Here is a 27,180-nt window from a genome sequence, read left to right as displayed (position 1 = left end):
AGAAGGCTTCTCTCTGCAGCTCCCAGACGTGGGAGCTTTCCTCTTTAGCATTTCATAAACAGGAAAGGTACGTCCTGGAAGAGCTGAGGGCTACGTGTGCCCGACCCAGGGGGGCTGCCTGAGGAGGGTCTCTGGAGGTAACTAAGGTTAGAGGTAGTTGTAGGGGGAAGTCCTGACCAGCGGGACTTCGGTCCTGGAAGAGAAAGAAGGACAGACATCACGTCTCTGAAAGGCAAAGGACGGCCACTTGCAGCTTAGGAGGCCTGCTCTCAGGCCTCCTGCTACCAGAACCGGGGAAACAGCTCCTACCCGGGGGCAGATCAGCCTGTGGCAGCTGAGCAGGCCCCCGCACAAGCTGAGAGAGCTGGAAAACAGTCAAACTAAACCCTGCTTCTAAAAAGACACCCTAAGTTAGCCAAGCATTGCAATCACATGAAGATTCAGATTTAATAAAAATAGACATATCTTAGAAGATAACAACTCAAAATATCCTTTTTTATAGAAAGAGCTACAAAAAGTCACAAAGACGGCCCCTGTGACGGCACTGGGGAAGCAGAGCGAGCTGCAGCCCCAGGCCTCCCTCAGGAGCCCCAACACTGCCACCGCTCACAGAGCGCCAAGGGGTTCAGGACGCTCAGGGTGTGGGCAAACTGGTCTTAGCACCCTGGGAAGGCACCCAGAAGGTTCCAGCTGCAGAGAACGGTGCAGCCCAGAGCTGACTGCAGCCCAAGACAGCTGCAGGTGAGAGCCACTCTCTGCCCAGAGGGTCCTGCAAGCCTCAGCACACGGTCGACAGCGGAGGGAATGGGTTTTGCTTGCTGACAACTAGCTTCTGATGCTGATGGGATATGTAGCCTTTAATGTGACCCTGGAGGAGAGAAAAGAGGACCTGGTTTGCACTTCCAAACCCAGATCACAGCCAAGACGCCGGGCATGAGCAGTCTGCAGCAGTCCTGACGCAGCTCAGCTGACGGGGCAAGCACCACCCACCCTCATGCCCAAGGGCCCTGTGGGTGGTATTTCTACGACAAAATACCTTTGCAAAGGCAAAAGGCTGCTCACTAAATTCACCACCACCACCACACGAAGGCTCTGAATTCCAGATCACCCTACTGGGAGCAGCTGCCTCCCAGAGCGAGGCCCACGCACCATGTATATCAGGTTGGCCAGGATGCACTGCACCTCGTCGATGTCCACGTCCTCCACGTGCATGAACTTCAGGGCGACCAGGAAGGCCTCCAGAGACAGCTGGTGTGTTCTGAGCAGCAGATACCTGCAAGAGGGAAGACAGGACACTGCAGCTCCCGACAAAGGGGCTACTTCAAAGGCCAGGAGGAGGCCTGGGAGCCAGAGAGAGACACATTTTGCAATGAACCAGGGTTCAGAAGGAATAAAACATGTTTCCACTTACTAACTATATATATTCTGAAACACAATCTACAAATAAGACTATGAAATATAATCTGACTTTCCTATTTGAAGCCTGTAATCCCAGTGGCTTGGGAGGCTGAGGCAGGAGGATCTCAAGTTCAAAACCAGCCTCAGCAAAAGTGAGGCACTAGGCAACTCAGTGAGACCCTGTCTCTAAGTAAAATACAAGATAGGTCTGGGGAAGTGGCTCAGGGATCAAGTGCCCTTGAATTCAATCCCTGGTACTCCTTGGGGGAAAAAATAAAACCTGCTAGTACAAACAGAACATTTATACACTTGGTAACTGTCTCGCTGAGGCTGAGGTTCTTATTGTCAGTGGCTCTGACACCAGGATGTGCCTGCCCAGTGTCCTGCAGGCTCAGGTGATGCCATTTTTGACAGCCTACCCACAGCTGGAGGAAGGTCTGCCTTGTCTGAAGTCTAACCTCGAGAGCCTATGGCTACAGGCCCCAGAAGAGCAGACCTGGTATCTCCCCTGTGACACACCAGTCACCACGAGGCTGGCTGGCTGCCCTCCGAGGACAGGAGCAGTGGGCGCCATGCTGCCCACAGGGCAAGGCTCTGCCACCACTCCCGAGCCAGGGCCTGAGCTGGTGTGGCAGTGAGCCACAGGTGTGTCCCGCCCTACCACCTGCCCCAGGTGTGCACCCTGCTCACACTTTCTTGAAGAGGTTCCGGTAGGTGATGATCTTCAGCTTCTCGAGGATGAGGAAGATGCCACAGCGGATGAAGAAGGTCTCGTGCCTCGCCAGCGCCTCGTTGAGCAGGAGCAGGTTGCCCTCGCTGGTGGGGCAGGCCGGGAGAGAGTGCGTCAACGCCACCCTCACGGGCAGTGTGCAACCTCTGCCCACTGGCTCCTGCAGGAAGCGTGGGGACCTACCTCACAGCTCGGGTCACGTCGGCAAACTGCATGAGGTGGTACTTCCTCAAGAGCTCCACCGTCGGCATGTGGCCCTAGGACAGAGAGTTAGCTCCCCACAGGCGCTGTCACTCCAGCAGCCTGTCCTCAGGGACAGCTTATCAAAGAATCGAGCTAAGACAATCGCAAGCCCAGTTCCTTAGAATTCCTGAAGCAGCTGAAGGAGGATTAAACTCATCAGGGCATAGGAAGGAAAGTGAAAACCAGGAAACCTGGGAACTGTATGACGGCAACCTTCTGTGTGTCTTATCACTTAGGATAAATGGACACCAGGAAACGCACTGGACTTAGGAAGGACATCACCCTTGCTCTCCACAGGAGGGCGGAATGGGGAGGGGCGGGGCAGCACAGCTGCTGTCACCACAAGCCACCCTGGGCGATGCACGCTTTGGCCACCAGCAGGCGCCACTTTCTCCAGATGTGGAAGGAGGCTCCCCACTCGGGCAGTGCCACCTGACTCCTCAGGCGGGGCTCTTCTGTTGAGACCCCCCAGGCAGACTGCAATTACACTCTGCTTTCTTGGTTAACCCTCTGCTGTGCACCGAGGCCCTCGGGGAGAAATGAAAACAGCACACACTTGTTTCATGTCTAGTGTGAAGGCTGGGGCTTGGTCACTGCTGGGAGATAAACACAGGCAGAGCTCTGCTGGAAGGGCCTGGAAGTGCTGGCTCGGCCCACCTGGCACCCTTGCAAGCCCACGGGGCTGCAGAGGAACAGCCGCTCACCAACAGCATCTTCACGGGGAGCAGGTAGATCAGGATCATCCTCTTGTTCTTCTGGCTGGAGCGATGGCAGTGTTCAAAGGCGAACGACAGGTACTCCTCAGCTGCGGAGAGCAGGCCAGGTCAGTCCGGCAGGCCAAGCCGCCGTGGCACAGCCCCTCCAGCTCCCACCCCCTGCGATGCTTGAAGCAAGGCGAGAGTTCTCATTTCAGTGCCGCGAAGCCCGTGGCCCAGCGTAGCCTGGCTACACTCCGTCCCCAGCAGTTCTTCTTAAGCATGTCCCGTGACTCCAGAGCCCCAGGAAGGCTGGGCAGGCCTGTGGCATGGAGGGCAGTGCAGGAAGGGACTGGTGGGAGCCAACTCGCCTGAGGTCTGGGAGCCACACAGTCAGCACTTCAACCCGGAAAGCCCGACATGGGAAGACAGAGGTCCGAGGCAGACGAGCCACCCACGGCCCAACAGATGCTCAGCACCACCCCTGAAGCTCGCATGCAGCTCAGAGCCCACGTGTGCGCCTTCCTGAAGACGACGGGTGCGTGAGCCACTGTGCCGTGAGCTGGCGAGGTGCTGGTCCTGGGTTTCATGGAAGTCAGAGCTGAACGGCTAGATGTCGGAATACCAAGAAGCCACTTCCACTGGGGTTCACCTGCTGACTGCACAGCACTGTGTCCTAAGTGGGGACTCGTCAGAAAGCTGGACGAGCTGGAGGAGCACAGACTCCTCCCAGGCCTGCAGCGAAGGTGGCAGGACAGGACCCGGGGGCCTGTGATCTGAATGTGGCTCAGGAACTGGGGAGCCAGGGGTTCAGACAGAAGCACATGGCCTGCCACAGCAGTCTTTCCTGGACAGCACCAAGTCCCCACCCAACGGCCCAGAGACCCTCAGAACCAGGAGGACCCATCTGACACAGACTCCCTCGCTGGGCGGCAGGCCCTGGCCCGGGAGGCCTGCACTGAGCACCTCTGCCTCCACTCGTGAGCAACACGCCATGCCTGGCAAAATCGGCTTCCACTCTACACAGGGAGCAAGACTGTCATGGACAGGAGCTGAGCCCACAGGGAGCCCTATGGGGTTATGAAGCCTGCACATCCCACAGCCTGACATCAGACAATGGCAACTGCCCCAGAGATGTGCTACTCTACCAATGCCCAAGGCAACCAAGTCCAAATCCCCAGGGCACAGTAACGCATTTCTAACAATCCACTGGGATTTTCTGCTGTCATCCAGGGCACTTCAGATGTTTTGTACGAAACCTCTATTTTATTTAGAGCCAAAGACACCTCAAGAGGTATGAGCACCTGAGATTATAATTGATGAAATGTGTGGCCAACACCAAGACACTCTGAATACTCCCTCTTTCCATAGACAATGTGGCCACGAGAAGCTGTGAGAACGGTGTCGCGCTCAGACACTGCGTCCAGTTAAACGCACCAAGAGCAGCAGGCATTCCCAGCAGTGACATGGGAGCCAAGACCTCGAGAGCCACCAGGCAGAAGACGGGCTAGCACAGGCTTCTGAGGCACACAGAGCAGCTCTGCATCCAAAACCCAGTCTCTAGGACGCTTGGGGTCTTTACAGAAGACGAAGGAGTTGGGTGAGAAGCTTGAGGAACGCTTCATCTGTCAAGGTTCTAGACACAAGGGCCACCTGGCATTGCTATCAATAATCATTGCTGGCTCCTGAGTATCCAAAACTGCTACTCAGTGAACCTCAGAGGAAACCCACGTGGCTACCCTGGTAGAACTCAAGGCAATATGATTACAAGTGCCTTCCCTGATGCTCCTATTTTAAGGGGAAAACAGAGACAAGGGAAGACCCCAGGAAGCCCTTCCCCAGAGGCGCGCCGTCTACTAAAATGTGGGAAAACTGAAAAGCTCATCCACAGAAGCCCAGGACTGATCCACAGACCATGGTATGAGAGTGCTGCTGGCTGCCTGTGGCCTGCAGGATGCTGTGCCCTGGACTCTCGGGTGTGAGAGGAAGTGGTTGACAGTTCCAAAGTGTGCCTTGGGCACACAGAAGACATGGTGGGCAGAAGACACGCCAAGGGGCCTGAAGGGGACGACGGTGCTTCTGTCCAAGAAGGCACTGGGGCGCGAGTGCCTTCACACGCAGCCTCTGGGAAATCTGGCCTGTGCCCAGGGACCCCCGATGCTCGCTGGGCTGGGCTGCAGCCAGGCGGAGTGCCGCCCTGGTGGCCTCTGCCTGTAGGGCACAACCTGCACGCACTAGAGTCAAAGGCAAAGAGAGAAAACTGGAGAGAGTCACACTCAGCTGCCTCAGAAAGGACGTCCCCAAGGACGGAGAGACTAGGAGCCTTCTCTGAAGCAACCCCGGGCAGCCAGGCTGTTCCAGTGCCCACCAGGGAGAGCAGAGCACACCTTGCTTAAAGTCACTGTCGAACATGGCCTTGCGTCCAACGTAGTACTTGTATGTCACCCTCTGGGCAGTGCTGTAATCGTCTCTCAGGTTGGAGCTGTCGATGGCTCTGATCAGGGGTTTACACAAATGGAGTTTGTTGATCTATAACAAATAACAATCCGTCACAAATGTCTGTTAGAACAGCCGCCACAGCAGACAGGTGGAAGCCCTGAGGCCATGGCCGCGGGGAGCTGCAGCTGCCAAGGGAGGAAGGCCACACTGGCAGGACTTCCAGGTCAGACCTATGACCCCTGGCGTGGAGGAACAAGGCCCAGCCACGTGCACTCCGAGGGCCTCACTGGCTGGCTCTGGGCACTAAGAAATGCTTCAGCCTCCAGCCCACTCACACCCACGCCTACCTCAGAGCTGCCACGCCCTGGAGGGCCCAGCGCTGCCAGGAGGGCCTCTGGCTGGGAGTACAGGCCTCACGGGGCTGTCTTCAGTCAGACACTGGAGAAGCACCCCTTGCAGGTGGGAGGCACTCGGCAAGGGCTGGCCCTGAGGACCACAGACCCTGTGGCCCCTCCCTTCCCATGAGTGATAGGTGGGCTGGCTCATCACGGACAGCAATAGCGGCCTAACGGGGAAGACGGAAGGGAGTTCAGAGACTCCAGCAGAAGCATACCTTAAAGTAGATCTTGAACAACTGGTTCACCAGGAACAGCATCCCCCACTTCTTAGAGTCCTCTATGCCAGCACGACTGTGGGAAGATGAAGTTCTTAATGTCACAGAGGAAACAGACACAAGTCACAGAATAAGCTGCCTGACGGCTGACAGCGGTCACATTCACCCGACATCTAACAGGTGACGCTAAAAAGGCAGGCCTGCAGCACCACGTCAGAGCTCCTGCAGGGAGCTTTTCTGAAGGTGAGAAGCATCTTCTCTTGTCACTAGGACAGAATGAACTCCTGAAGACACAGGGGGCTCCTGAGAGGTGTCTCAGCTGGCACAAAAGCTCCCCTGGGTCCCCGAGCATGGGCACCAGGATGCACAGGAGCTGCCTGCGCAGCAGTGGAGGCAGCACTGGGGGCACAGCAGCCTGGCCTGGGAGGGGCGCAGAGGGCTGCACGGGCACCATGCAGACCTGCCCTGCACGTCCACCTCAGGGACAAGGAGAAACCCAAGCCCCCGAGGCAACTGCACCATGTGCCAAGAGACTGTGAGACACAAAGATGAATGGAGACAGATCAAAAGAGGGTGTGCTAGACAAGAGCAGAGAGTCCCTAGAAGGGTGGCGTCCCTGAGGGTCCTTCCAGTGTCGTGGGGTGTTTTAACATTCAGCCGTGCACCATCTCTGTGCAGCGCTTCCCCTGCCACACAGCTTGTCCAGGGGGTGCCAGAGCAAGGCCCGGTGTGCCGGAAATGCCAACCCAAGAGTGAGGCGCGGGGTAGACAACAAGGTGCCGGGACAGAAGACACGTTGCTCGTGGGCAGGGGACAGGCTGCTCCAGGACCCATGTGCCCACCAGCAACGTTGAGCATACAAGCACCATCGGCCTGTGGGACGGCACCTGGTGGGCTGCGACGACAGCTCTCCATGGGCTCGGACCATGACAGGGCTGTGGCCTGCAAAAGAGGTATTTGCTCTTTGGGTTTCCCTCCAAGCGTGACAGGAGAGAAGGGCAACACCATCACTTCAAAACCACGGCCAGGCAGCGAGCAGAGTGCCCTGCAACGGCACCAGGTCAACGGCCTCTGGCCGCTGCCATCTTCTGGATGCAGCCAGGAGGAACTGCAGGGCCACCTGGTGACTCTGAGGTGCCACTGGCTCTCTGAGGAAGCTGAGGTTCCCAGAGCCCTCGCCCACCAGGGACACAGCCTCTCCTAGCCTGTACTTGCCATCTCTGACCAGAGCGCCCAGAGGGTGGAGTGGCAGCTCGCTGTGGCCAGGCCTAGCAACCTGCATGAGTTCACTGGCCATTTGCAGATCTTCTTTGGAAGATTTTTCTAATATTTCATCCTTTAAACCCGTTTCTTTTTACTGTTCCCTGTAGCAGTTCTTTGTGTGTGCCAGACACTAGACCCTCAGTAGATATCTGCAGATCCCCCCATGTTAAGGTGGCTTTTCACGGTCGGGACAGTGTCCTCTACAGCACAAGTCCTGACCCACGCCAGGCCCACCCACGTGAGGCCCTTCAGCTGCTAAGCTCCTGGCATCCCACCTGAGAAGCCACTGCCTCGTCAAAGGCACCCAACCTGAGGATCACCACCAAGTGCTCATCGGGCTCGATGTGCGAGGGGCACCCTGGTGTGAGGTGAAGCAACACACCCCAATTCACCATCAGCCCAGAGCTGCCTTCAAGTACAGGGAACGAAGAGCAGGGTGCCATGAGGCAGGAAGGGGGGCCCTGGGTGAGAGTCCTGTGGCCAGCCAGGACTGCAGCACGTGGGGCAGGAAGGGGGGTGCTGCGGTGAGGAGTGGCTCAGGCAGAGCCGCAAGGGGAAAGTACCTGGAGACAGGAAGGGTCCCCTGCCACCCAGCTGCCCTGGAATGGGCTGGAGGCTGGGCTGGGGAGGGTGAGGAGAGGGAAACTGAAAGCTGGAAGACCTTCTGGGAACCATTTCCTTTGTTTATATAACAATTTCCAAGCCAGGCTCAGGGGCCATGCCTGTGATCCCGCTACCCAGGAGGCTGAGGCAGAAGGATCGCAAGGTCAAGGCCAGGACAAGCTGGCAACTGAGTGAGACCCTGCCTCAGTGAAAACAGAAAAAATATGTGTGTGTGTGTGCACCTACAACAGGGATGGCAGAGACACAGACGTGCCTTCCTAAACCTCACGATCCAGTACATGTGGTAAGATGGAATTCTAGGAGAAAAATGGAAACTCTAAAATAGAATCAGCTAGAAAGTCTAGAATTAAAAGGTGAGTAATGGCGACTAGGAGCAGCCACCCTGCAGGCAGTCAACACAAATCGCCCAGAATGAAGGGACAATATTTTTTTTTAAAGTTGAAAAATAAAAGAATGCAAAAACTTAAAAACCTAGTAAAAAACATAAACTTACTAATCCGAGGAAATACATGGGCCCTAAACAGGAGAAACTGAACCCAAGTAGGCAGAGCAGAGTCACCTCACTGAAAACCTGCCAGGGAGAAAGACCCTTCCCTGCAAGGCAGAGGGTGGGGTGCCGCCTCTGACGAGGGGAGGGCGTGACGGGGAGGGTGGGCGCTTAGCCGACTGAAGGCAGACCCCGGCAGTTCATACAAAGGAAAGCTCAGGGAAGCTCCCGCCAGAGGGAGGCCTGCCTGAGCGCCAGTGCAGAGGAGCGCTCAGAGAGGGATGGCCGCAGACAAGCCCAGAGCGAGCAGCAGGCCGCCTGGGAGGGGCCTCTCTCCTTTAAAAAACAAAGGCTTCTCAAAGCCAAAGTCACAGGGGTGTGGGGGCCTAATGCAGGTGCAAAGCCGACAGCAAGCCCAACGGGGAGGGCCTGTGGCGACCCAGGCGCGGTGGTGAGGTCTCCAGCCCCGACTCACGTGTCACTGGCACAGACCCGAAAGCAGCTCATCAGTAGCTCAGCAGCTTTTTCCAACATATCCCCAACTTTGCTCTTTCCTTTCTTCACCAACTGCTGATCTGCCTAATGGAACACAAAAACGGGTACAATTAAGAGCTACAATCCCAAAGGGAGACGAGGCCTGGTGGACACGACTGTAGTTTTGAAACCTGAGGGGTCTTCGCATCACAACTTCCCCGCCCAGATTCCTGATCTGCGCTATAAGCTGGTCATGGCCTCCCATGGCTGGCACCCTGCCGACCTCTGACCCACACGCACCAGCGGGAGAGGAAGGGGGTGTCAGCTGTCACCAAGGGCCTCGCTCCCCAGTCTCCAGAGCAATCTCCTCCTCCTCTTGTGGAGGGTTTATGAGCTGAGAGCCATCCTCAGGAAGACACCAGGCCACAGTCCCCTCCTCCTGTCCTGACGTCTGTGTGGATGGTGCAACAGGGTGGCAGGACAGGCTGAGCGGTCCGCAGCTCACCAGCATCCCGCACCCTCCACACCAGCACGTGCCTGCAACCCGGCTAGCCAAGCCCATTCCCCTGCAGAATGCTACCAACTTCACATTTTCACCACTCCCTGTGCTGTCTGGGAAGTGCAGCAAGCGCCCTGCCGCCCTGCCTTGACGGCTGTCCCCAGGAGCAGTACTGGGAAGTGGCCAGATCTATAGGCTGGGCCAGGAGTGGGCCCTGCACACCACGCTCTCAAAAGAGAACCAACAAGCCTGCCACTTGCAGGCAAACAAGTGACGGTGTCAGCAGCCAGCGACAACAGCCGTGCTTCTCGGGGAAAACCCAGAACTGCAGGAAGCGTTTTCAACCACTGAGCGAGGCAGCTTCCTACTCCCCAAGACTTCGCTGATGCACAAACAGGGCTATTTTGTTTCAGTTGTTTTTGTTTGTTTTACTTAACCAAGTGTCAACATTTGGATCTGCTGTATAACCACATCCAAAAGGGCTTGAGATCAGGCCTTCGTGGTAGGTCAGTGCCCTTGTAAAAGAGACCCCAAGAGCCCCCTTGACCCATCCACCACACAAGGACATAGCAAGAAGTCCTGGCTATGAACCAGACCAAGGCTCTTCACAGATACCCCACCTGCTGGCCCCTTGACCTAGGACTTCCCATCTCCAGGACGGTGAGAAATAAATGTCTGATGTTTATAAGCCACCCAGCCACGATTTGTTACAGCAGCCTGCATGAACTAAGACACACTGAAGATGAAAATCATGCAGGAGTATAAGATCTGTTCAAGCTCAGGCCAGGCCAGTGGTTTTAATGCTCCAGTGGAAACAATTCAGGCCACACTGTAGCAAGCTTCACAAAGCTGGTCTCAGAGTTTTGACACAGTGTCCTAATGTATGCCTCCCTTTTCTGTCAGGCCTCCCTTCCCCATGGATGCTCTGCAAATGCCTTTGCCCCGCAGGGAGTGTGCGCGAGACAAGGATTCCAGGTGGCTTCTGGCTTCTGTTGGAGCCAGGTGGTATGGGCTTAAGATGCGCAAGGTGCCACTCTGCTCAGTATGTTTGTTCCACTTGTCTGGAAAACAGAGTGCAGTTTTATTTTAAAAGTCAGTTACGTTAACATTAAAAAGGCTTGCTACTATTTTAAATTTTCCCAGTTAAAAATCTCTAAACAGCAAAAGCTCCCTGGAGTCTCTCAGCCTATGACGTCCACTTGGGTCTTCCATTTTTGGCTCCCTTGCTGAGACAGGCCTCCTCACTTGTTTCCGGTGTTCGTAATTGTCCCCAGAGGCATTTCATACCTTGTTCTAAAATCGCCAGCGGCGGGCTGTGGTAGAGCACTTGCCTGGCACATCCACGGCCCTGCCTGCTATCCCTAGCACCAAAAACAGTGAAACAAACTTCATCAGATGATTCCAAATGTTGTTGTCATCTCAGTGCTGGGGACTGGCAAATAACCTTTCTCATCCAACATCCTGAGAAGCTGACATGTCCCTGATCCTTGATGTGATCAGCGATGTTCACTCATACCCCAGACCTTGGGGTATTATGCCAGACTTCAGGCCTTATCTACCCGTTTCTACAGGCCTTAGCTGACCCCACTGCCCTGCTGAGGGGACAGGAGAGACGTGTAAACCTGTGCGTGGCGTTCAGCACATGGTGCCAGGCTATCTGCCCTGTCCTAACTTTTGTGGGGCTTTTTTGTCTCTGTGGGCACTTCCAGGTTTGGGCTTCCCTGGAACTGTCCTGGACAGACAGGAGGTGAAAGGATGCTCCCCACCGTCAGGTCAGTCCCAGCCCCTTCACCTCTGCCGCTCAGAGCCACATGGGCTGAAAATTCCTAGGGCGACAACTGGCTCGAGCAGGAGGAGAGGGCAGAGTCTGAGCGAATCGTCGGGTCTGCAGCTGGAAGCCGTCCACAAGACAAAGAATGGGCAGCTCTGGCTCACGGCCAGCTGTGCTGCTCCTTGAGAGGACGTCACCCCATGAAATCCAGGGCCTTTTCCTTGCGTGCCACAGGAGCCGGTAGCTGTTTAATCTACGTTCAGCTGGAGTGCCTTAAGACAGGCCACATCTTACAAGTAAAAGGATGCAGAACTGCTCATTGCTACTGCTCCACCCTAAGGAAAAGCAACCCACTTGACACATGGACAGCCCCACAGACAGCACTTCCCTCCACACTAACAGGGAACATCCAGCAAATGCCCAAAGCCTGTCGGCATAACCCCGAGAAGCAACCCTAACCCTAACCCCGCTGCCACCCATCTTGCTCCCCACCCCAATGCATCACAACTCCCACTCATTCCTCAACACCGTGGGGAGACGGACATGAAATGCAGTAGCAGTCACAGAGCTTCAGTTCTAAAACAGCAGGCACAGGGAACTCACTTACGTTGTTGGCGAACACACGGAGGTCCAGGGCTACCGCATACATGACTGGTAGAGCCCTACAGAGGAAACAGCAGACGTGTCTGAAGAGGCCATGAGTCCAGGCTTTCCTCAGAGGTGGGGGGACACTGGTGCCAGGCTGCCATCTGCCCCCAAAACTTGATGCCACTGTCTGCTTCCTCACCTGCCACCCAGGCAGCTACAGCCATGTTTGTGGCCAACCTAGAGGCCAAAGGCCCACTGCTAGCTCCAAACCACTGGCCAGCCCTAATCAGGGCCTGGACACTGCCCTGCAGGGAATCTCGGGACACCGCCCATCCCCTCCACTCCCCACACTGGCAAACAGCACTGTTTAAAAAGAGGCAGCTCGGTAAGATTTCCTAAAAGACACTGATGGTGTGACATACACATCGTCATCAACAGCTCTGCGCCCATCTTGGACAGTACTGACTTCCTTCCATGTGAAAGCAAGGCCCTCATTTAGAAAGGAAGGCTTGCTTGCTGTAAAGGCCTTCAGCCAGTCTAGTACAGAAGAATGTGTGCCACCCACAGATTCCTAACGAATCTTAACTAGATCTTGAAGTTAGAAATCAGTTTGTCAAGGAATTTAACCCAATTATTGTGTATATTGCCCCAATGAACTACATAGTTGGTCTATCTTTTTTAAGTTAAAACTAAAAGTAAGCTCAGAATGAACAACTTAAGGAAAAAATTAGTATTTAAGGAATTTGGGGGACAAGGAAGTGCTGAAATAAGGTATACTGCAAGATAATGCCACTTTAGTTTGCACACATTGTTATAATTCTATTACCCATGTTGATACTATCATGTCAACTCCCGTGAATTCTACAGAAAAACACACTAGTACTTTTAAGCAAATTCTTTAAAACTTTGCAAAAAACAAAATAAAGACAAAAGCACAAACACCAAATGCCCTTTACTAATTTCCAACTGTTTCTGTCCATACTCACCAGTTTTCTTCTTTGTGGGCCTGAAATGCCCGCAGAAATGATGTACTAAGTTAAGGAAGGTCTGACGTGCAAACCGTAATAACACTACATATTGAAAACAGCAACAACAAAAAAAGAATAGGATTCCAAATCCTAAATTATATCCCACCCTTTAAAAGAAAAAAAGATATGAGTGCACATTACAAATACCTGTGTATCATTAGGTCTAAGCATACTAAATATGTTTATTTCATACATACTTGCTCCAAAATAAGAAAGACTTTTATCAGATTTTTTTAAAAAAAAATTTTATTTGAGCCAGGCACAGTGGTGCACACTTGTAATCCCAGCAGCCAGGAGACTGAGATATGAGGTTTGTGTAAAGCCAGCCTCAGCAACTTAGAGAGGACTTAATCAACTTAATGAGACCCTGACTCAAAATAAAAAATAAAAAGGGCTGGGATGAGGCTCAGTGGTAGAGCCTCTGGGTTCAATCCTTAGTACCCCCCACCACCAAAAAAGAAGGAAGGAAGGAAGGAAATGTGTTTGGTTTCTGAGCCCAGATGGTTACAAGTTATATTTAAGTGCTTCAGAATCTACGATATAATTTATTTACCATTTCCAGGGAGACTTGGCTAGTAGCCCACTATCTTCTAGCTATACTTAAACAAGATGGTTTTCTAAAAGGCAAGCTAAACCTAGGTTATACGCCAGAACCCAGAACACCATCAGTATAGGACAGCACTCAAATGAGCTAAGCAAGACCACGACCTTTGGGACCACACATAGTAATGGAGGTGTGCATCCAATCCACGCTCATCCCTTTAGCTTGAATCTTGGACCTCTGGTATTTCACCCAGGGGACTCAACCAGTCCCTGTAACTACACTTACCGCTGCCTTATAAATGTGATACTTCTCAACACGATTAAATAAAACTGCTCCTCTCACTAGGGCTCTTCTATTTTCTAGAGATAACTGGATGAGTCTTAACTCAGGTGCCAAGTGGAAGAGCTAAAATGAGTTTTCCCTGCAAAATGCTTCTATTCTGTCTAATTACAGGGGTGAGAACTGGCCCAGCATTTCAAGACCTAGAGCCCAGCAGTCACTGCACCTGTTCCAAGCTGCACAGCTACAAGCAGACAAAAGATATTGGACTATCACCGTCTGGCATTTATATGCCTCTATGAAGTCATGGTTCCCCACAGCATAGGTGCACCTGGAAGAGAGACATGCAGTCTGAGGACAGTGGCCCAGGAAGGATTCAGCCGGGGAAACCCAGATGCTAGGCACCAGGCCAGAGCTGGGTCCTGCCCCAGCAGCCTGACTCCCTACCAGGCCTGGAAGGGAGGCTAGAGCTCCTGCTGGCCTCGTATAGGTCAGGTGGAGGGAGATGCCGATGACTTCCTGGCCCACAGGAGCTGCTGCAAGGTGAGACCCCTTACAAGGCTTCGAGAGGACCCCCGCTGAGTCCCAGAGGCTCTGAGCAACAGCAGCTGAGTCGGTGAGCTCCACTGGGCTCCCTCCAGGCACGCGGTCTCTGTGTTACCACACCTGGGACCATCACACATGCCACAGAACCAGGAAACGTCAGAGTGCCTCACGCTGCAAGGAACACAGTGGCACCCCAACTCTTCCAGAGACCCGGCAGGGTGTACAGGCTTCCAGCCCTCTGGCCCTGTCTTCCCAGCACTGCACTGCTCTGAGACACAAGAGGCAGGCAAGTGGAGAACTGAGGACCATGTGCTGCCTGAACTGATGCTCCAGAGACAGAGAAGCAGCAGCACCTCCCCACAACTGGGACCTCAGGGACGCAGGAGGCAGAGGCAGGAAGGTGGCAAGTCCCAGGCCAGCCTGGGTAACCTGAGACCCTGTCCCACAATAAAAAAGCAGTATTTTGTTTGCTTTGCTCAAGTCCAGTTTTTTTCCCAGCAAGGCAAACAGGTTAAAAAGCAGACACATTTCCATGAAAAAAATCAAGTCCTGAGCCAGATTCCACCTCCCACCAATGAAAGACCCCTGTCAGTGTGACAGGTATCAGGTGACTCTTCACAGCAGGACCCACAGACACACCCAGTTTTCACAGGGTTTCCCAAAGTGAAATCACAAATGCACTCTTCTACTTTTTCAGTCAATTATTCATTGCTTCAAGCATGTGATGCAAGAAAATATCCCTAGTGAGTTCAGCAATTTCTGGCTGTGTTTGCTTTTCTTCCTCAACAAAAATTACCTCAAATGAGCTGCAAACATTTCATCATAAGGGGGTTCCAAAACTTGTTGACATTTCTCTTCTGGAGAAGCCATCTAATTTATATGAAAAATGGCAAAGATAAAGTTAATGAGCACAGAAAGAGCACAATGTATAGAAAGACACTTAGATTTACAAAAACTTGTTTCAGAATCTCAGCATCCACAGTAGTAATACTTTAGGTTTTAGCACTTCTAAATAAAGGATTCATTAACTCAACAATATTCATCTGTGCTTCAAAGGACCAAGACACCACGGATACCACTCAGCTTTGCCTACTACAGGCCAGGAAATGTTCTAGGCACTTTCACACGCATTTTAGTATCTGACAGCCAGCCAGTGAAGAAACGGTTATTAGGCAACTGCCACAGGTTTAACAGCAAAGTGTATCACAAACAAGTCCTCACTGGCCAGAAACGCTGCCCGTGAGGGCTCATTCCGTGGCTTCCTGGAGGGAGCAGGGCATCCCAGCCAGTGGCCGATGAGAATTTCTACCTTTCCCTTCCTTCCAACAGCCAGATTTCAGATGCGTGGAGCACCACAATGTGTGAAGGTCAATTTTACACATCTACTTGACAGCCCCCGTGTTCACGCTGGCACTGGAGCCAGTGGCACTGGAGCAGTGCACCTCCTGCGTGGTGAGCAACAACTATGCTGCTGGGCCTGAACAGAGAGGGACGGGGCAGGAGCTGGCCTCAGGGTTCCTGACGGCCCAGCCCTCTGCTGGATCGACACCACCGAGCCCTGGTCCTCCAGCCTCTGGACTTGGACTGAGCCACCCGACTGGCTTTCCTGGGCCTGCAGCTTGAAGACGCAGATGGTGGGACTTCCCAGGCTCCACAGTGGTGTGCCCCAATTCCTTCTGACAATCTCTCTTCTTCCATATGTATGTATGTATGTATATATATATATATATATATATATATATATATATATATATATATATATATATATGGAAAATGTATAGATAGACAGATTTCTACTGGTTCTGTTTCTCTGTAGGGTTTGACAGACAGACAGATCTGAGTCCCTCAGTGTGCCACCTGGAAGTGGGGCACACCCACCAAGCCAGGTCTCCAGCACTGAGTCCACCTAGAGCAACAGTTCCCAATGCCTTCCACCCATCAGAACCATCCAGGGAGCTCTGTAATACAGAACCTGCTGTTACCCTAGAGACCCACTTACTGGGTCTGAGATGCAGTCTATACGTGGCTAATATCATCACTGGTAGGTGGCCCCATGTTTCTTCCAAAAGAAACTTTGTTCTCTGATTTTGTAATAGAATCAGTGAAGAAACAGAGCTTTACACAATGATAATGATATTTTCTACAGATAATGCTTGGATATCATTTAAACTCTAAGTTAAGGGTTCTGGTATTTTCAGAGGTGGGCAAGTGCTTGCTGTAAAAGGTCAGATAAATGTCCAGGCTCTGCAGCCCCAGGGCTCAGTGTGACTTGGGGAGGAGAGCAGCTGAAACCACACTCCAGGCAGCCTGGCTCTGCTGTACAAGGCTATGCCACGTCCCCAGGCCAAGCCTGGGTGTGAGCCCACCTCTGCAGGGAGCCCAGGAGGCAGACACCTGTGGGGCATCAGCACATGGACTCTGGGGACCCAGGTCTGTACTGAGTCCAAGCTCCATTGCCTTGTGCTAAATGACGCTGATTGAAAAAGCACTGCTCCAGGCCCCAGAGAGCTGCGTGGGGATCACACACAGGACTGTAGTGAATGGAGTGGAAGGACGTCAGTGGTAAGGGAACTATGAAGTCTTCAGACAAGAACGGCGGCATTCCTTCTCTTCTGCTTGCACTCTCAACTCTCGGGCATTGCCCCCTTCTCTAGGAGGCCATGTGTACAGCCCTGTACTCACCTGCAGCCGTGGGTTTGCAACATGAGGGTGCTTGAAAGATACCAGCTCTGCACAGGATGCTCCATCTCTGGTGTCGATCGCTTCATACACCTGAAACATGTGGGAGGGGCCTCAGCAGACAGGAAGTGTTCTGTTCTACCAGAACCTCAACATCACACTGCACACCCCAAACTCAACCCCTACTTTGAAAGGGGTCAGAAAAATAAAAAATGTAAAAAGTCAGCACTTTTTACCAGGATATAGTAACTTCATCTCAAAATGGGATTTTCCAGAGGCAAGAAAACAGGAGAAGCAGAATGAACCAGTGATTTAGTATTTAGTTACCAACGAAGGTGAATTATTCTAGTTTTACCTGGTCATACTAACAATACATTTGAAAATTCACGAGTGCAGTGGTATGCACCTGTTTCAGTACTCAGGAAGCTGAGGCAGGAGGATCACTTGAGCCAAGGAGTTCAGGTTGGCCTAGGCAAACAGCAAGACCTTATCTCCAAAGAAAGCTTAAAATCCACAAGAGTAGTGGCTCACACTGCAATCCCAGTTACTCAGGAATCTGAGGCAGAAGAATCACAAGTCAAGGCCAGCGTGGGCAACTCAGAGAGATCCTGTCTCAAAATGAATTTTTACAACTGTTACAAATATTTTTTAGTGGCAGAGGTCTTGACTAGCTTGTACAAGGCCCTGGGTTTGATACTCAGCACTCAAAAAACCCACATGTATCCAAAACTCAGAAGGTTTCTACTCAACATAGATATAAAATAAAAAGGAAATGGAAATGGCTGAGCAATGATGTTGCATTCATACAACAGCATACTCACCTGCTGTCTAAAAGAACAAAACAGACACACATGCAACAATGGAGAGTTCTACAACATGCTTGTTGTTAAATGGGGGAAAACATGCTGCAGGAAAACTGCACAGACTGGCTTGGGAGGACAGAGCAGACACCATGCAGGCAAAGGGTGCACTACAGGACACACGATGCCAGCTGACCCTGCTTGCCACACACACCTCTATCTGCTGTTGGAGGCCTGTGGCACTACATTTTATACCAGAAGACCCAGTGCACTTAAGTTGTGCTTACAAAACATTCTCATCATACAGGCGAAAGAGCAACGAATAAAGCTGTGTATGGTAGTAGGATCTAATGAAAATAAAATTTGATATGTACACTTCATGTTCACATGACTTTTTCTGAGGTATGGTCTCACTGTGTTGCCCAAGCTGGCTTACTCTCCTGAATAGCCAGGACTGTGGATGCGTGCCATCAGGCTCAGCTTGTGCACATGACTCACCAGGGGCAGCATGAGGGTATGCAAGTAAGCAAGAGGCACACGGGAAAGTCCTGGATAGGGCTCCCACACCCACAGAACTCAGGTGCTCCTAGGTCAACCCACTGTAGGTGGAAATGCATTTAGCACATGACTTATGGCACATCATGCTGGAGTGCTGGGTGTCCCTTGGAGTTTGGACTGGCAGGCTACCCAGCGTCACAAGAGGACTGTACTTCAAGGCATACGCTGCCAGCATGGGAGGAGGTCCAAGCTCAGATCTGCAGTATAGTTCCTGCTGAATGCAGGCCGCCCACCATAGTGGAGCAGGCGACAGGGCCCTAGTCCGGGCTGTCGTGGTTAAATCACACTGCTGTGGGGACGTGAAGTGAGCTGCATGTCACACTGGTGGGAGGGCAAGTTGGCACAGCCCCGACAGAAGGCTGGCATCTCTACCAAAGCAGGCAAACACCCTCTGTGACCCAGCACTGCCGCATCAGCGTCCACATCCAGGAGGAGCAATGGCACACACCACCAGGACGCGTGCAGGATCTGAGGCAAGAGTGGGGCTGACTGGGAAGCACACGATAAGGAACCTGCACCTGATACTCAACAAAGTGCATCAAACAGTGAACCTGCTTCTAGGGACTTATGCCACAGCTAGAAGCAAAAGGTGGACTGCATGTTATCCAAGACACTGGAAACAGTCTGACGTCCACCACAGGAGACTGGGTGAATAAACCACAAGATGCCCACAGACATGCCGTGTCATCACAGAGGGAGGAGCAATTCCCAGGACCCACAGTCCAGCAAAGGTGAAAAAGGAAATAGCGTTGCCGCTGGTCTAAGAACAAGGGAAACAGAAGAACCCTGTGTGTCTCTGTGCATCCTGTTCTCCTCTCCAAGACCAGAGGAAGCAGCAGGCAGAATCTAGTGAAAATGGTTCTCCATCTCCACAAAGGGGTGGGAAAGTGGTGAAAGTGATGCCGCGGGGCGGTGGGGGGGGGGGGAGTTCTGAGCATGCTTTCTAATACAGTGTTCATTTATGAAAACTTCCAAGAAATGCAGTGGAAGGAAAAGCCAACCTTCTACACAAGCACAAACAGAAGCACAGACAGACATTGAATGATGCCACAACCACACAGAAAAAGAAGTCAGCTACCTTGAACATACATTCTGTGGAATTTGCTCTGAAGATAAAAATCTGCGAGAACAACCCTGAATTCACTTAGAGACAGTGCAGTGTGAAGTGGTCCTAATGCCGGTGTCCCTCGGGCACAGTGCTTATGCCAATGCAGATAGAACCAAACCAAGACCCTGTAGGTGGGGATGCTGACTCAGAATGGAAAGGAGGCCCTGGGACCCGGGCTGCAGGAAGGTGAGCTTGGAGACTTGCTATCCTCAGCCACAGCCACCTGAAGCCGAGCAGGCTGGGCCACAGATCCAAGCCTTCAGAGGACAAGCCCAGCTGCAAGCCAGCCCTTGCAAGGCCCAGATTGCAGCTCCAGGCCACACACATCCTGGCCGTCTCTGCCCTTTGGAAAGTCACCTATGGGCACAGCAGGGTTGGCTGTGAAGGAACCCAAGCACTAACCAAGTGCTCTTCGCAGGCCTGCCCTAAGTCTGGGGGTCTCATCTGAAGGCAGAGAGACGGGCACTGAGCGCCTTCACTGGTCATGGGAGAGGGCAGGGCCCTCCTTAAAGCTGCCAAGCTGGAGTCTGGTGGTGGAAATCAAGTGCACCTGCAAGCATCAAGGTAAGGCAGCCCTGAGAAGTCAGCACTGGGCACTGGCTTCCCTACACAGAGGACTTCCAGGCTCCCATGCCCACCCAGGGGGAGGGCGCTGGGCTCAGCAGAAAGGAGCCTTGAGGACCACCTGATTGGGGTTGGGGCAGGGAGGGGGAAAGAGTCCTCGCTGGGCGTAAGATCACGCGGGCAAGAGGGATGGCCCTATTCCAGGGTCAGAACAGGCCCAAGGGACCTTCTCTGCCCACCATCTCAGCAGGAGGTGAGCCTGGACAGCAAAGTGGAACGACCATCAACCTGCTGATGCCGACCATCAACCTGCTGATGCCGGTCTGTGGGTCCCAGAAACCAGTTCTCACCAGTTCAGTCCCGGGAGGATGAGCATTCAGAAGTACTGGCCCCCTGGGGAGGCTGGGCACGCAGAGCAAGCGACTGGTGTACACCTAGTGAGGTGTCAAGTAAAGAGCTGTTGGGCTGGCCTGCAGCCTGTGCCCTCCAGTGCTCACCTCTCCTCAGCCAACAGGACCTCCAGCCAAGAGCCCCAGGCTATCCCTCCTGCAGTCCTGAGGCACACTGGCCTCTCAGGAGGCTCTGCTTTTCTAGCACACATGCCCTCCCAGTCCAGGCACAATCTAAGGGCCTCGGAGGTCCTCACTCTGGTTAACACCAGGGGTTCTGGTCATGCACGTTACCATGACATTCAGCCTGTGGGCAGCTAAAAGTCACAGAGAAGAATTAAGCATGATGAAATGGAAGTGTGCCTCCGGTGGCTGAAGGTACCAGAAGCACAGTGGTCCCCAAAACCCAGACACTAGGTCCCTCCAACGAGCAGAACAGATGGTCCTGTGCCCCCTGGTCCTCCTTTGCCAGTGACCTTCCAGGCAATCTCTGGAGATGGTAGGACACAGTGGTCCTGACTCCCTCCCAGGTGGCTACAAAGCTGGGGGTGTGTGAAAGGAAAGAAGGGATGCAACAGAGCATATTAACAACCTTGACAATGCTGGCTGCTCAGCGAACGCAGGCACCTCAGGGGCACCATGAACTCTCAGAACCCATGACTGCTTAGAACTGGGCTCATCTGCTCTGTCCACTGAAAGCCTCCCCAGCATAGCCAGCACACCTGACACCCAGGTCTCTGCCTTCTGAATTCCAGAGCTCCTTGGAGAAAGGACAGACTCCAGGCTAGGTGAGCCTAAAAAACGCACACCAGGAAGGGCTAGGTTCAAACGCCACAGAAATCAGCTGAAGCGGCTCCAAGGCAATTGGAGCTTCAAAAAAATAACAATAATAGGGGCTGCGGTTGTAGCTCAGTGGTAAAGCGCTTGCCTAGAAAGGATATAGCGGAAATACTTGTTTAACTGATAAAAAAAATTCATTAATAATATAAAAAGAGGGCTGAGAATGTGTCTCAGTGGCAGAGCACTTGCCTAGCAAGTGTGAGCCCTGCATTTTGTCCCTAGTACAGGAGGGAGGAAGGAAGGAAAGAGAAGCAATGCTTGCTCAGTCAGTGCTAACATAGTGGCTGACCTGGGAAAGGACCTTCAGTGTCAGCCCTGTGAGGCTATGGGGCACAGGAACAGTCCTCACCCCATCATCCAACAGATGACGTGTGCCCTGCAATGGGGAAAGGCACCATAATGAGAGAGGAGCCTGAGGGGACACCTCTTATCCCAATGAGGTGCCTCCAGAGAAGCAGTGGGCGCCCACACATCTAACCTGTGGCAGTCCAGGAGAAGAACACCCAAATCCAAATGCTGACACAATCAAACCTGGATGAAAGACAGCTGTTAGAAAGGCAGGAGGACTTACCCAGATTAAAGGGGACTTAAGGAGCCAAAAGGCCACATGCAGCCCAAGACATGACCGTGCCCTGGGTTTAACAGTAGAAGTCCCAGGGAACACCTGGGGCAACTATGGCGTCAAGTTGTGAGTAGCTAAAGACTCTGTGTTTAGAGGGAATGTCCTTGTTCTCAGAGCCACACTGTCTGCAGCTGACTTTCACATGCTCAGGGAGAAAGCACGTGTTCCCACAGAAGGAAGGAAGCATGAAAGGTCTGTGAGCTGTCACTGTATATCTTTCCACTTCCCTGTACATTTGCAATTTTTCAGAATACACAATTGCAGGAAAATAAAATTTTAAGCACAGATACACTTTTTTAAAAAAATTTGCCATTACATAATTCTGTCATGAACAGAAAAATCAAGAACACAAAGGAAAGAATAAGAGCCCACAGAGACATGCTGGAAGGGATGAAGAAGGCCCTGTGGGAATAATGCCAGCCCTCGGAGAGTGGTGAAGGGGATGCCCATAGTGGGGAGAACAGTATGCAAGCTGACCCAAGGAGAATAGCAGCTCCAGAAAGCAGAAGCATGGGAAAGAACGGCATGTAAGCCCATCCAATTCATCCTCCCCCAACATAAACTAAGTTGGGCGGTACCTGCTAAAGTCCAAGCACAGAACAAAACAGGTCTGAATGTGGCCCTCACCTCTGTTGGGAGACACCTCCTGAGGCCTCTAGGCTCTGACACTTGCAGGCAGTTGAGGGATGCAAGGCAGTGATCAGCTATTCTTCCTTTGGACCCTTTCCCAGGGCTGTTTTTACAGCTGGTTACCTCGAGAAATGGAGTAATGTCTTCTCTGTTTGACCGTGGAAAAAGCAGACTTGCTCACAGCTTGCTGTGGATCACCCATGCTCAGTGCCTCCCTCTCTGAAGCATCTGTAGGCACCCTTTCAGGCCACATCACCCCATGGGACAGAGCTCTGAAAACCAGCACAAATATGCCTTCCCCATGCTGAGGAAGGAAGCCCTCGGTCCTGTGCTCAAGCATCCACGAAGGAAGATGAGATCCAACCCATCCAAGCTGCTACTAGGAATTCATCTCAGCAAACACAGGAAACAAAGACATTCTGCTATTCCATGTAGTTGCTGCCCAAGGCTACCGTCAAGGTGCTGAAATGAGGAAAGGTCACAGGGCCAAAATGGTCATTGAGATTCAAGTACAACTCTCCCGGAAGCAGCATCCTTCAGAAAAGTTGAGTGTCAAGAACATGGACTCTGGCTGGGTGCAGTGGCGCACATCTGTGATCCCAGCAGCCCAGGAGGCTGAGGCAGGAGGACTGTGACTTCAAAGCCAGCCTCAGCAATTTAGCAAGACCCTGCCTCTAAATAAAATATAAAGAAGGGCTGGGGATGTGGCTCAGTGGTTAAGTGCCCCTGGGTTCAATCCTCAGTATAAAACAAAAATAAATATTGACTCTGGAGCCAGAAACTGTGTCACAGTCCCAGCTGTGCAGCTTCAAGTCCTCTTGGGTGGACAACTTAACCCACTCTGTAAAATGGGCTTGTGATGGACTCATAAAAAAAAAAAAAAAAAAAACTGAACATGCATAAAAGTGCTCATGGCAGACTCTGCTACTTAGGAAACGGCTGACAAGCACTAATCATGGCTTCTTTTTCTTATTCTCATCATCAGCCCAAACTATTCTCACTGGACAAGAGAGGCAAAGGATGGGTTTTTCAGAGTGCTCCTCTAAAAACACACTGCCAAGAAGAGAGGTGCTTTGATGAGACAAGGAAAATGAGATTGTCACCAAGAGGAGGTGTGAGCATTGAAAATCATCCAACCCTCCCGCCCACCCTCTGGCTGGGCTTTTCCATTTCTGTCAGCTTCCAACACATTTCCTGAGCCAGAGTGCAGAGGTAAGAAATAACAAAGTCACTAGTCTTATGTAGCTCAAGTTTTAAAGAGGAAAGATACACACACATAAATAAATGTTAAAAGGATCAAGATAATGTCTTGTAAAAAAAAATACAAAAAAGCAAAATACCACACAAGGTAAATTAAGCTTCTCCTTAATGGGCCATCCTGGAGGGCCTCTGTGGACATGACACTTGAGCTGTGACCTAACTGGCAATCAGGAGACAGCAGCAGTGAGCACTAACTGTTCCCTTCCCCCTTTTTAAGCTGGCAGAGCTCAACTCCAGAGACACATATTCAACATGGCAGTAAGTGAATTCCCAACTTCCCTTGCAGCAAGGGGACCCAGTGAGTCCTAGCCAGTGAGATGTTTAGGGTGGAGACAGGGTTTCTGCAAGTATTATCTCCCATCCCCAGGGAAAGACAGGCGTGCTGCAGATGCTCCTCCCTTATAGTCTTCAGATGCAGGCCGCGGGAAGGGGCTTGGAATTGCTGCAGCTAAGCAATGGCTGACGGGAAATGTTGCCAAAAGGCCAGAAGGCACCCGAGTGGGAAGGGCCTGGGTCCTCGGGGACACGACCAACGGCTGCACCAAGGAAGGGGGTGTAAAAATCAGAAAGGTCAACAAGATGCCCTTCGCACCAGCTAACCAGAGGGGCTCCCTGGACACACCTAGCCACCCGCTTCCCGGCCTAGTTTAGTGGCCACAAGGACAGCTTCGGACCCCAAGCCCGGTTGGCTGTGCTCTGCCACTTACCGCCTTCGGGCAAAAGCCCCGCAGACACAGCTGCCCAAACCCGCGGCGTGTCCGCGCCAACGGGATCCGCTCGCGGCTAAGCCTCGCGTCGCCACCGCGACCGCGGTCCCCCTCCCTCTCCGCCAGCGTCGGTCCCGCCGCTGGCTCGGCCAGGTCCCTCCGGCGCGGACTGGCAGGGAGCGGCCGAGGAACCCACCTGCTGCAGGTACTGGTTGATCGTGATGTGCGCCATGGCAGCGGCCGCGGACCGTCCACCGCGTCACTTCCGGTGCGGTCCGTCCGCGCGCGGCGCCCCCACAGCTCCGCGCTGCGCTCATCGGTTCCGGAGGGGCGGCGCGGCGCCAGGGACTTGAGCGCCCCGCGCGCGGTGCGTGATAGGCCCGCACGCAGCTGCCGTTCGCTCCGCCGGACCCGAGCCCTTAGGACTGCGAGCCAAGAGGGGGAAGGCAGGCCGCCCAGGGACGGGTCCCTGCGCTCCCAGGTCCTGGGAGGTCCCCAACCCACCCGACAGCGTCCTTCCCGCGCACGGGAGCCCTCGGTGTGGGGTGTCCCCGCGCGTTCCCCGAGACAATGTGGGGAAGTCCCCAACCCATTTGGGAACAAGCTCCCCGCGCGCCCGGCCTCGGGACACAGGGTGTCCCCGCGCGCCCGGGCCCCCAGCGTGGCTGTCCCCGCGCGCCCCAGCCCTCAATGGGGAGGTCCGCGCGCCCCAGCAGGGGCGGGCGCGGTGGCGGTTGAGCCCGGGCGGCGCGGGCGCAGTGGCGGGGGCCGCGGCGCACGGACCGGCGCCGGTGCGGAGGAAGAGCCGGGCGCGCAGGGACGGGGCGCCGGGGCGGAGGAGGAGCCGGCGCGCACGGACGGGGCGCCGGGGCGGAGGAGGAGCCGGCGCGCACGGGGCGGGGCGGCGTCCGGCCCAGCCATGGCGGACGAGGGCCCGCGGAAGGGCAGCGTCTCGGCGCTCGTGGGCCGCACCAACGGCCTCACCAAGCCGGCGGCGCTGGCCGGCGGCCCCGCCAAGCCGGGGGGCGCGGGCGGCTCCAGGAAGCTGGTCATCAAGAACTTCCGAGGTGGGTGCGCGGCGGGCGAGGGCGGCGGCGCGCGCGCGGACGCGGCCTCGGCCTCGGTCGCGGCCTCGGCCTCCCGGGCCGCCAGCCCGACCCGGCCGGCCCGCCGCGGCTCCCCGGCGCCGCCGGCCGCTGACCCCCTCTTCCACAGACAGGCCGCGGCTGCCGGACAACTACACGCAGGACACGTGGCGGAAGCTGCACGAGGCGGTGAGGGCTATCCAGGGCAGCACGTCCATCAGGTACAACCTGGAGGAGCTGTACCAGGTGAGGCCGGCGGGGCGCCGCGGGGGGTCGGGCGGCGGGCCCTGCGGGGACCCGTACCGCGCTCCGCGCCGCGAGTGGAGTGCCCCTCGCCTCTTCCCCAGCGCTTGGTGCCTGCCTAACGGTGGGAAATGAGGTTTGCAAACTTACTTTGTTACGTCCCATTTCTAAGTAGGGAACATGGCCAGAGGCACATTTTGCCGTTTGGATGTTTCACACAAATCACGCTTTTTTGATGACATGATTTTACAGAATGAGGATCAAGTAGCCTAACGTCTACTTTTTATGTAACAATAGATCATGCAACTATTTCTATTAAGAGCCTTGAGTTTTAACATTTTTTTTTTGTATTGGTTATTACAAGTGAGGACATCATAAAAATCATAGAGTACAAAAAAGAAAAGTTTCATCCCCTATCCCACCACCCAAAGAAAATTATAGGTTGAGCATCTCTAGTCCAAAAATCTGAAAGTTTCCAAGATCCAAAATTGTTTGAGTACCTGCATGATGCCAGAAGTGAACATTCCACACCTGCCCACATGTTAACGGACTGCAGTCAAAACAGGTTCAGCTGAGCATGGTGGCCCAAGCGGGTACTCCCAGCGGCTTGGGAGGCTGAGGCAGGAGGATCACAAATTGGAGGCCAACCTGGAGAACATAGCAAGACCCTCAGCAACTTAGAAACCCTTGGCAGTCACTGATTGGCTCTCTCTCCAGGTGTCTGGCCAACACAGGAAGTACATGTCTGTAAGAAACCTGCTTTTCAGGTGTCTGCACCCATGCTCTCCCCACAGCCTGTGAGTTCCAGGTGTACATGGAACGACTCTGGTCTCAGTGTTCTCAGAGGTGCAGTAGGTTTCCAGTGGTTCTGATTTGCATTTCCCTACTCAGATAATCATCTATTCGTGTTTTTTCTTTGCCGTTGCTTATATCTCCTTTGATAAAGTGTCTCCTCAGATCTCTTGGTCACGCTTTGCTGGGATGTTTTCCTCATTGAGTGTGCGGGCTCAGCGTCACTCAGAATAAAAGTCCTGCGTCAGCCTTGCACAGGCTTCTTCCTAGCATGTGGCTTGCCCCATCCCCTTGCCATGCTCCCTGAAGAGCAGGGGTTGTCGAGTTTGAGCCCGTCATGCCTGCTTGTCCTCGTCTGTTTGTGATGGGCTCCTGGGTCTGAGGACTCTCTGTCTGGTGTAACACCACAGAGATGTTCTCCTGTGACACTTCAGTGCTGGGGTGTACGTCTGGGCTCATGATTTTCTGTGTGTATGTAGGCTAAAGCCAGGCGTGGCATGCCCTGCAGACGTCTGCTCCTGCTGGCACTGCCCGTAGAGAGCTTGCCCTTGTCCCCAGTTGCTGTGAGTGCCTTGTCAGATGCCTTTGTCTGGGATCGGGCATGATGAGTGGGAAGAGGTGGCTGCTCTGGGTCCTTTGCATTTCATGAATTGTAGTTTTCTATTTTCCAATTTCTACCAAC

The 27,180-nt window shown here is 53.4% G+C and overlaps 2 protein-coding genes across 8 annotated transcripts in view; one reads left to right on the top strand and one right to left on the bottom strand.

The window, feature by feature from the left end:
- Nucleotides 1-422: 422 nt before the first annotated feature.
- Nucleotides 423-24,716, bottom strand: Pcid2 (PCI domain containing 2). 7 transcript variants are annotated; one of them, XM_046454868.2, is made up of 15 exons: nt 24,575-24,651; nt 17,307-17,456; nt 16,904-16,993; nt 15,018-15,091; nt 13,941-14,006; nt 12,811-12,852; nt 11,844-11,898; nt 8,968-9,071; nt 6,119-6,194; nt 5,454-5,595; nt 3,076-3,176; nt 2,312-2,385; nt 2,089-2,214; nt 1,150-1,273; nt 423-868 (listed from the first exon to the last, which is right to left on the bottom strand). In XM_046454868.2, exons 4-15 carry the CDS (start codon nt 15,089-15,091, stop codon nt 779-781), a joined length of 1,074 nt encoding a protein of 357 aa, XP_046310824.1. In that variant the 5' UTR covers nt 16,904-16,993; nt 17,307-17,456; nt 24,575-24,651; the 3' UTR covers nt 423-778. The 7 variants fall into 7 exon arrangements, with proteins under 7 accessions (XP_046310824.1, XP_046310823.1, XP_046310828.1 ...); XM_046454867.2 differs by lacking the exon at nt 17,307-17,456 and having other exon boundaries at nt 24,575-24,716; XM_046454872.2 differs by lacking the exons at nt 17,307-17,456; nt 24,575-24,651 and adding an exon at nt 24,379-24,522.
- A 564-nt stretch (nt 24,717-25,280) lies between these two features.
- Nucleotides 25,281-27,180, top strand: part of Cul4a (cullin 4A) — a 32,341-nt gene continuing 30,441 nt past the window's right edge. Inside the window, exons 1-2 of the mRNA XM_058582712.1 lie at nt 25,281-25,445; nt 25,594-25,709. Coding sequence (XP_058438695.1) covers nt 25,298-25,445; nt 25,594-25,709 — 264 coding nt within the window. The 5' untranslated portion in view covers nt 25,281-25,297. The remainder of the gene's footprint in view (nt 25,446-25,593; nt 25,710-27,180) is intronic.

Source organism: Marmota monax, unplaced genomic scaffold (assembly GCF_021218885.2).
Source record: "Marmota monax isolate L192 unplaced genomic scaffold, Marmota_monax_Labrador192_F-V1.1 WCK01_AAM20220418_F8-fsc00026, whole genome shotgun sequence".
In the NCBI taxonomy this organism is placed as follows: Eukaryota; Metazoa; Chordata; class Mammalia; order Rodentia; family Sciuridae; genus Marmota; species Marmota monax.
Note: the sequence above shows the minus strand (reverse complement) of the source record. Positions and strands in the feature narration are given on the sequence as shown.

Coding starts and splice junctions, on each gene's coding strand:
- Pcid2 (XM_046454867.2), bottom strand. CDS start 24,610: ATGGCGCACATCACGATCAACCAGTACCTGCAGCAG. Junction 14,007..15,017: donor ATGTTTGCAGCTCATTTGAG/GTAATTTTTGTT, acceptor TCTCTCTTCCAG/GTGCACCTATGCTGTGGGGA. Junction 6,195..8,967: donor CGGGTCTGTGCCAGTGACAC/GTGAGTCGGGGC, acceptor ATCTTCCCACAG/TCGTGCTGGCATAGAGGACT.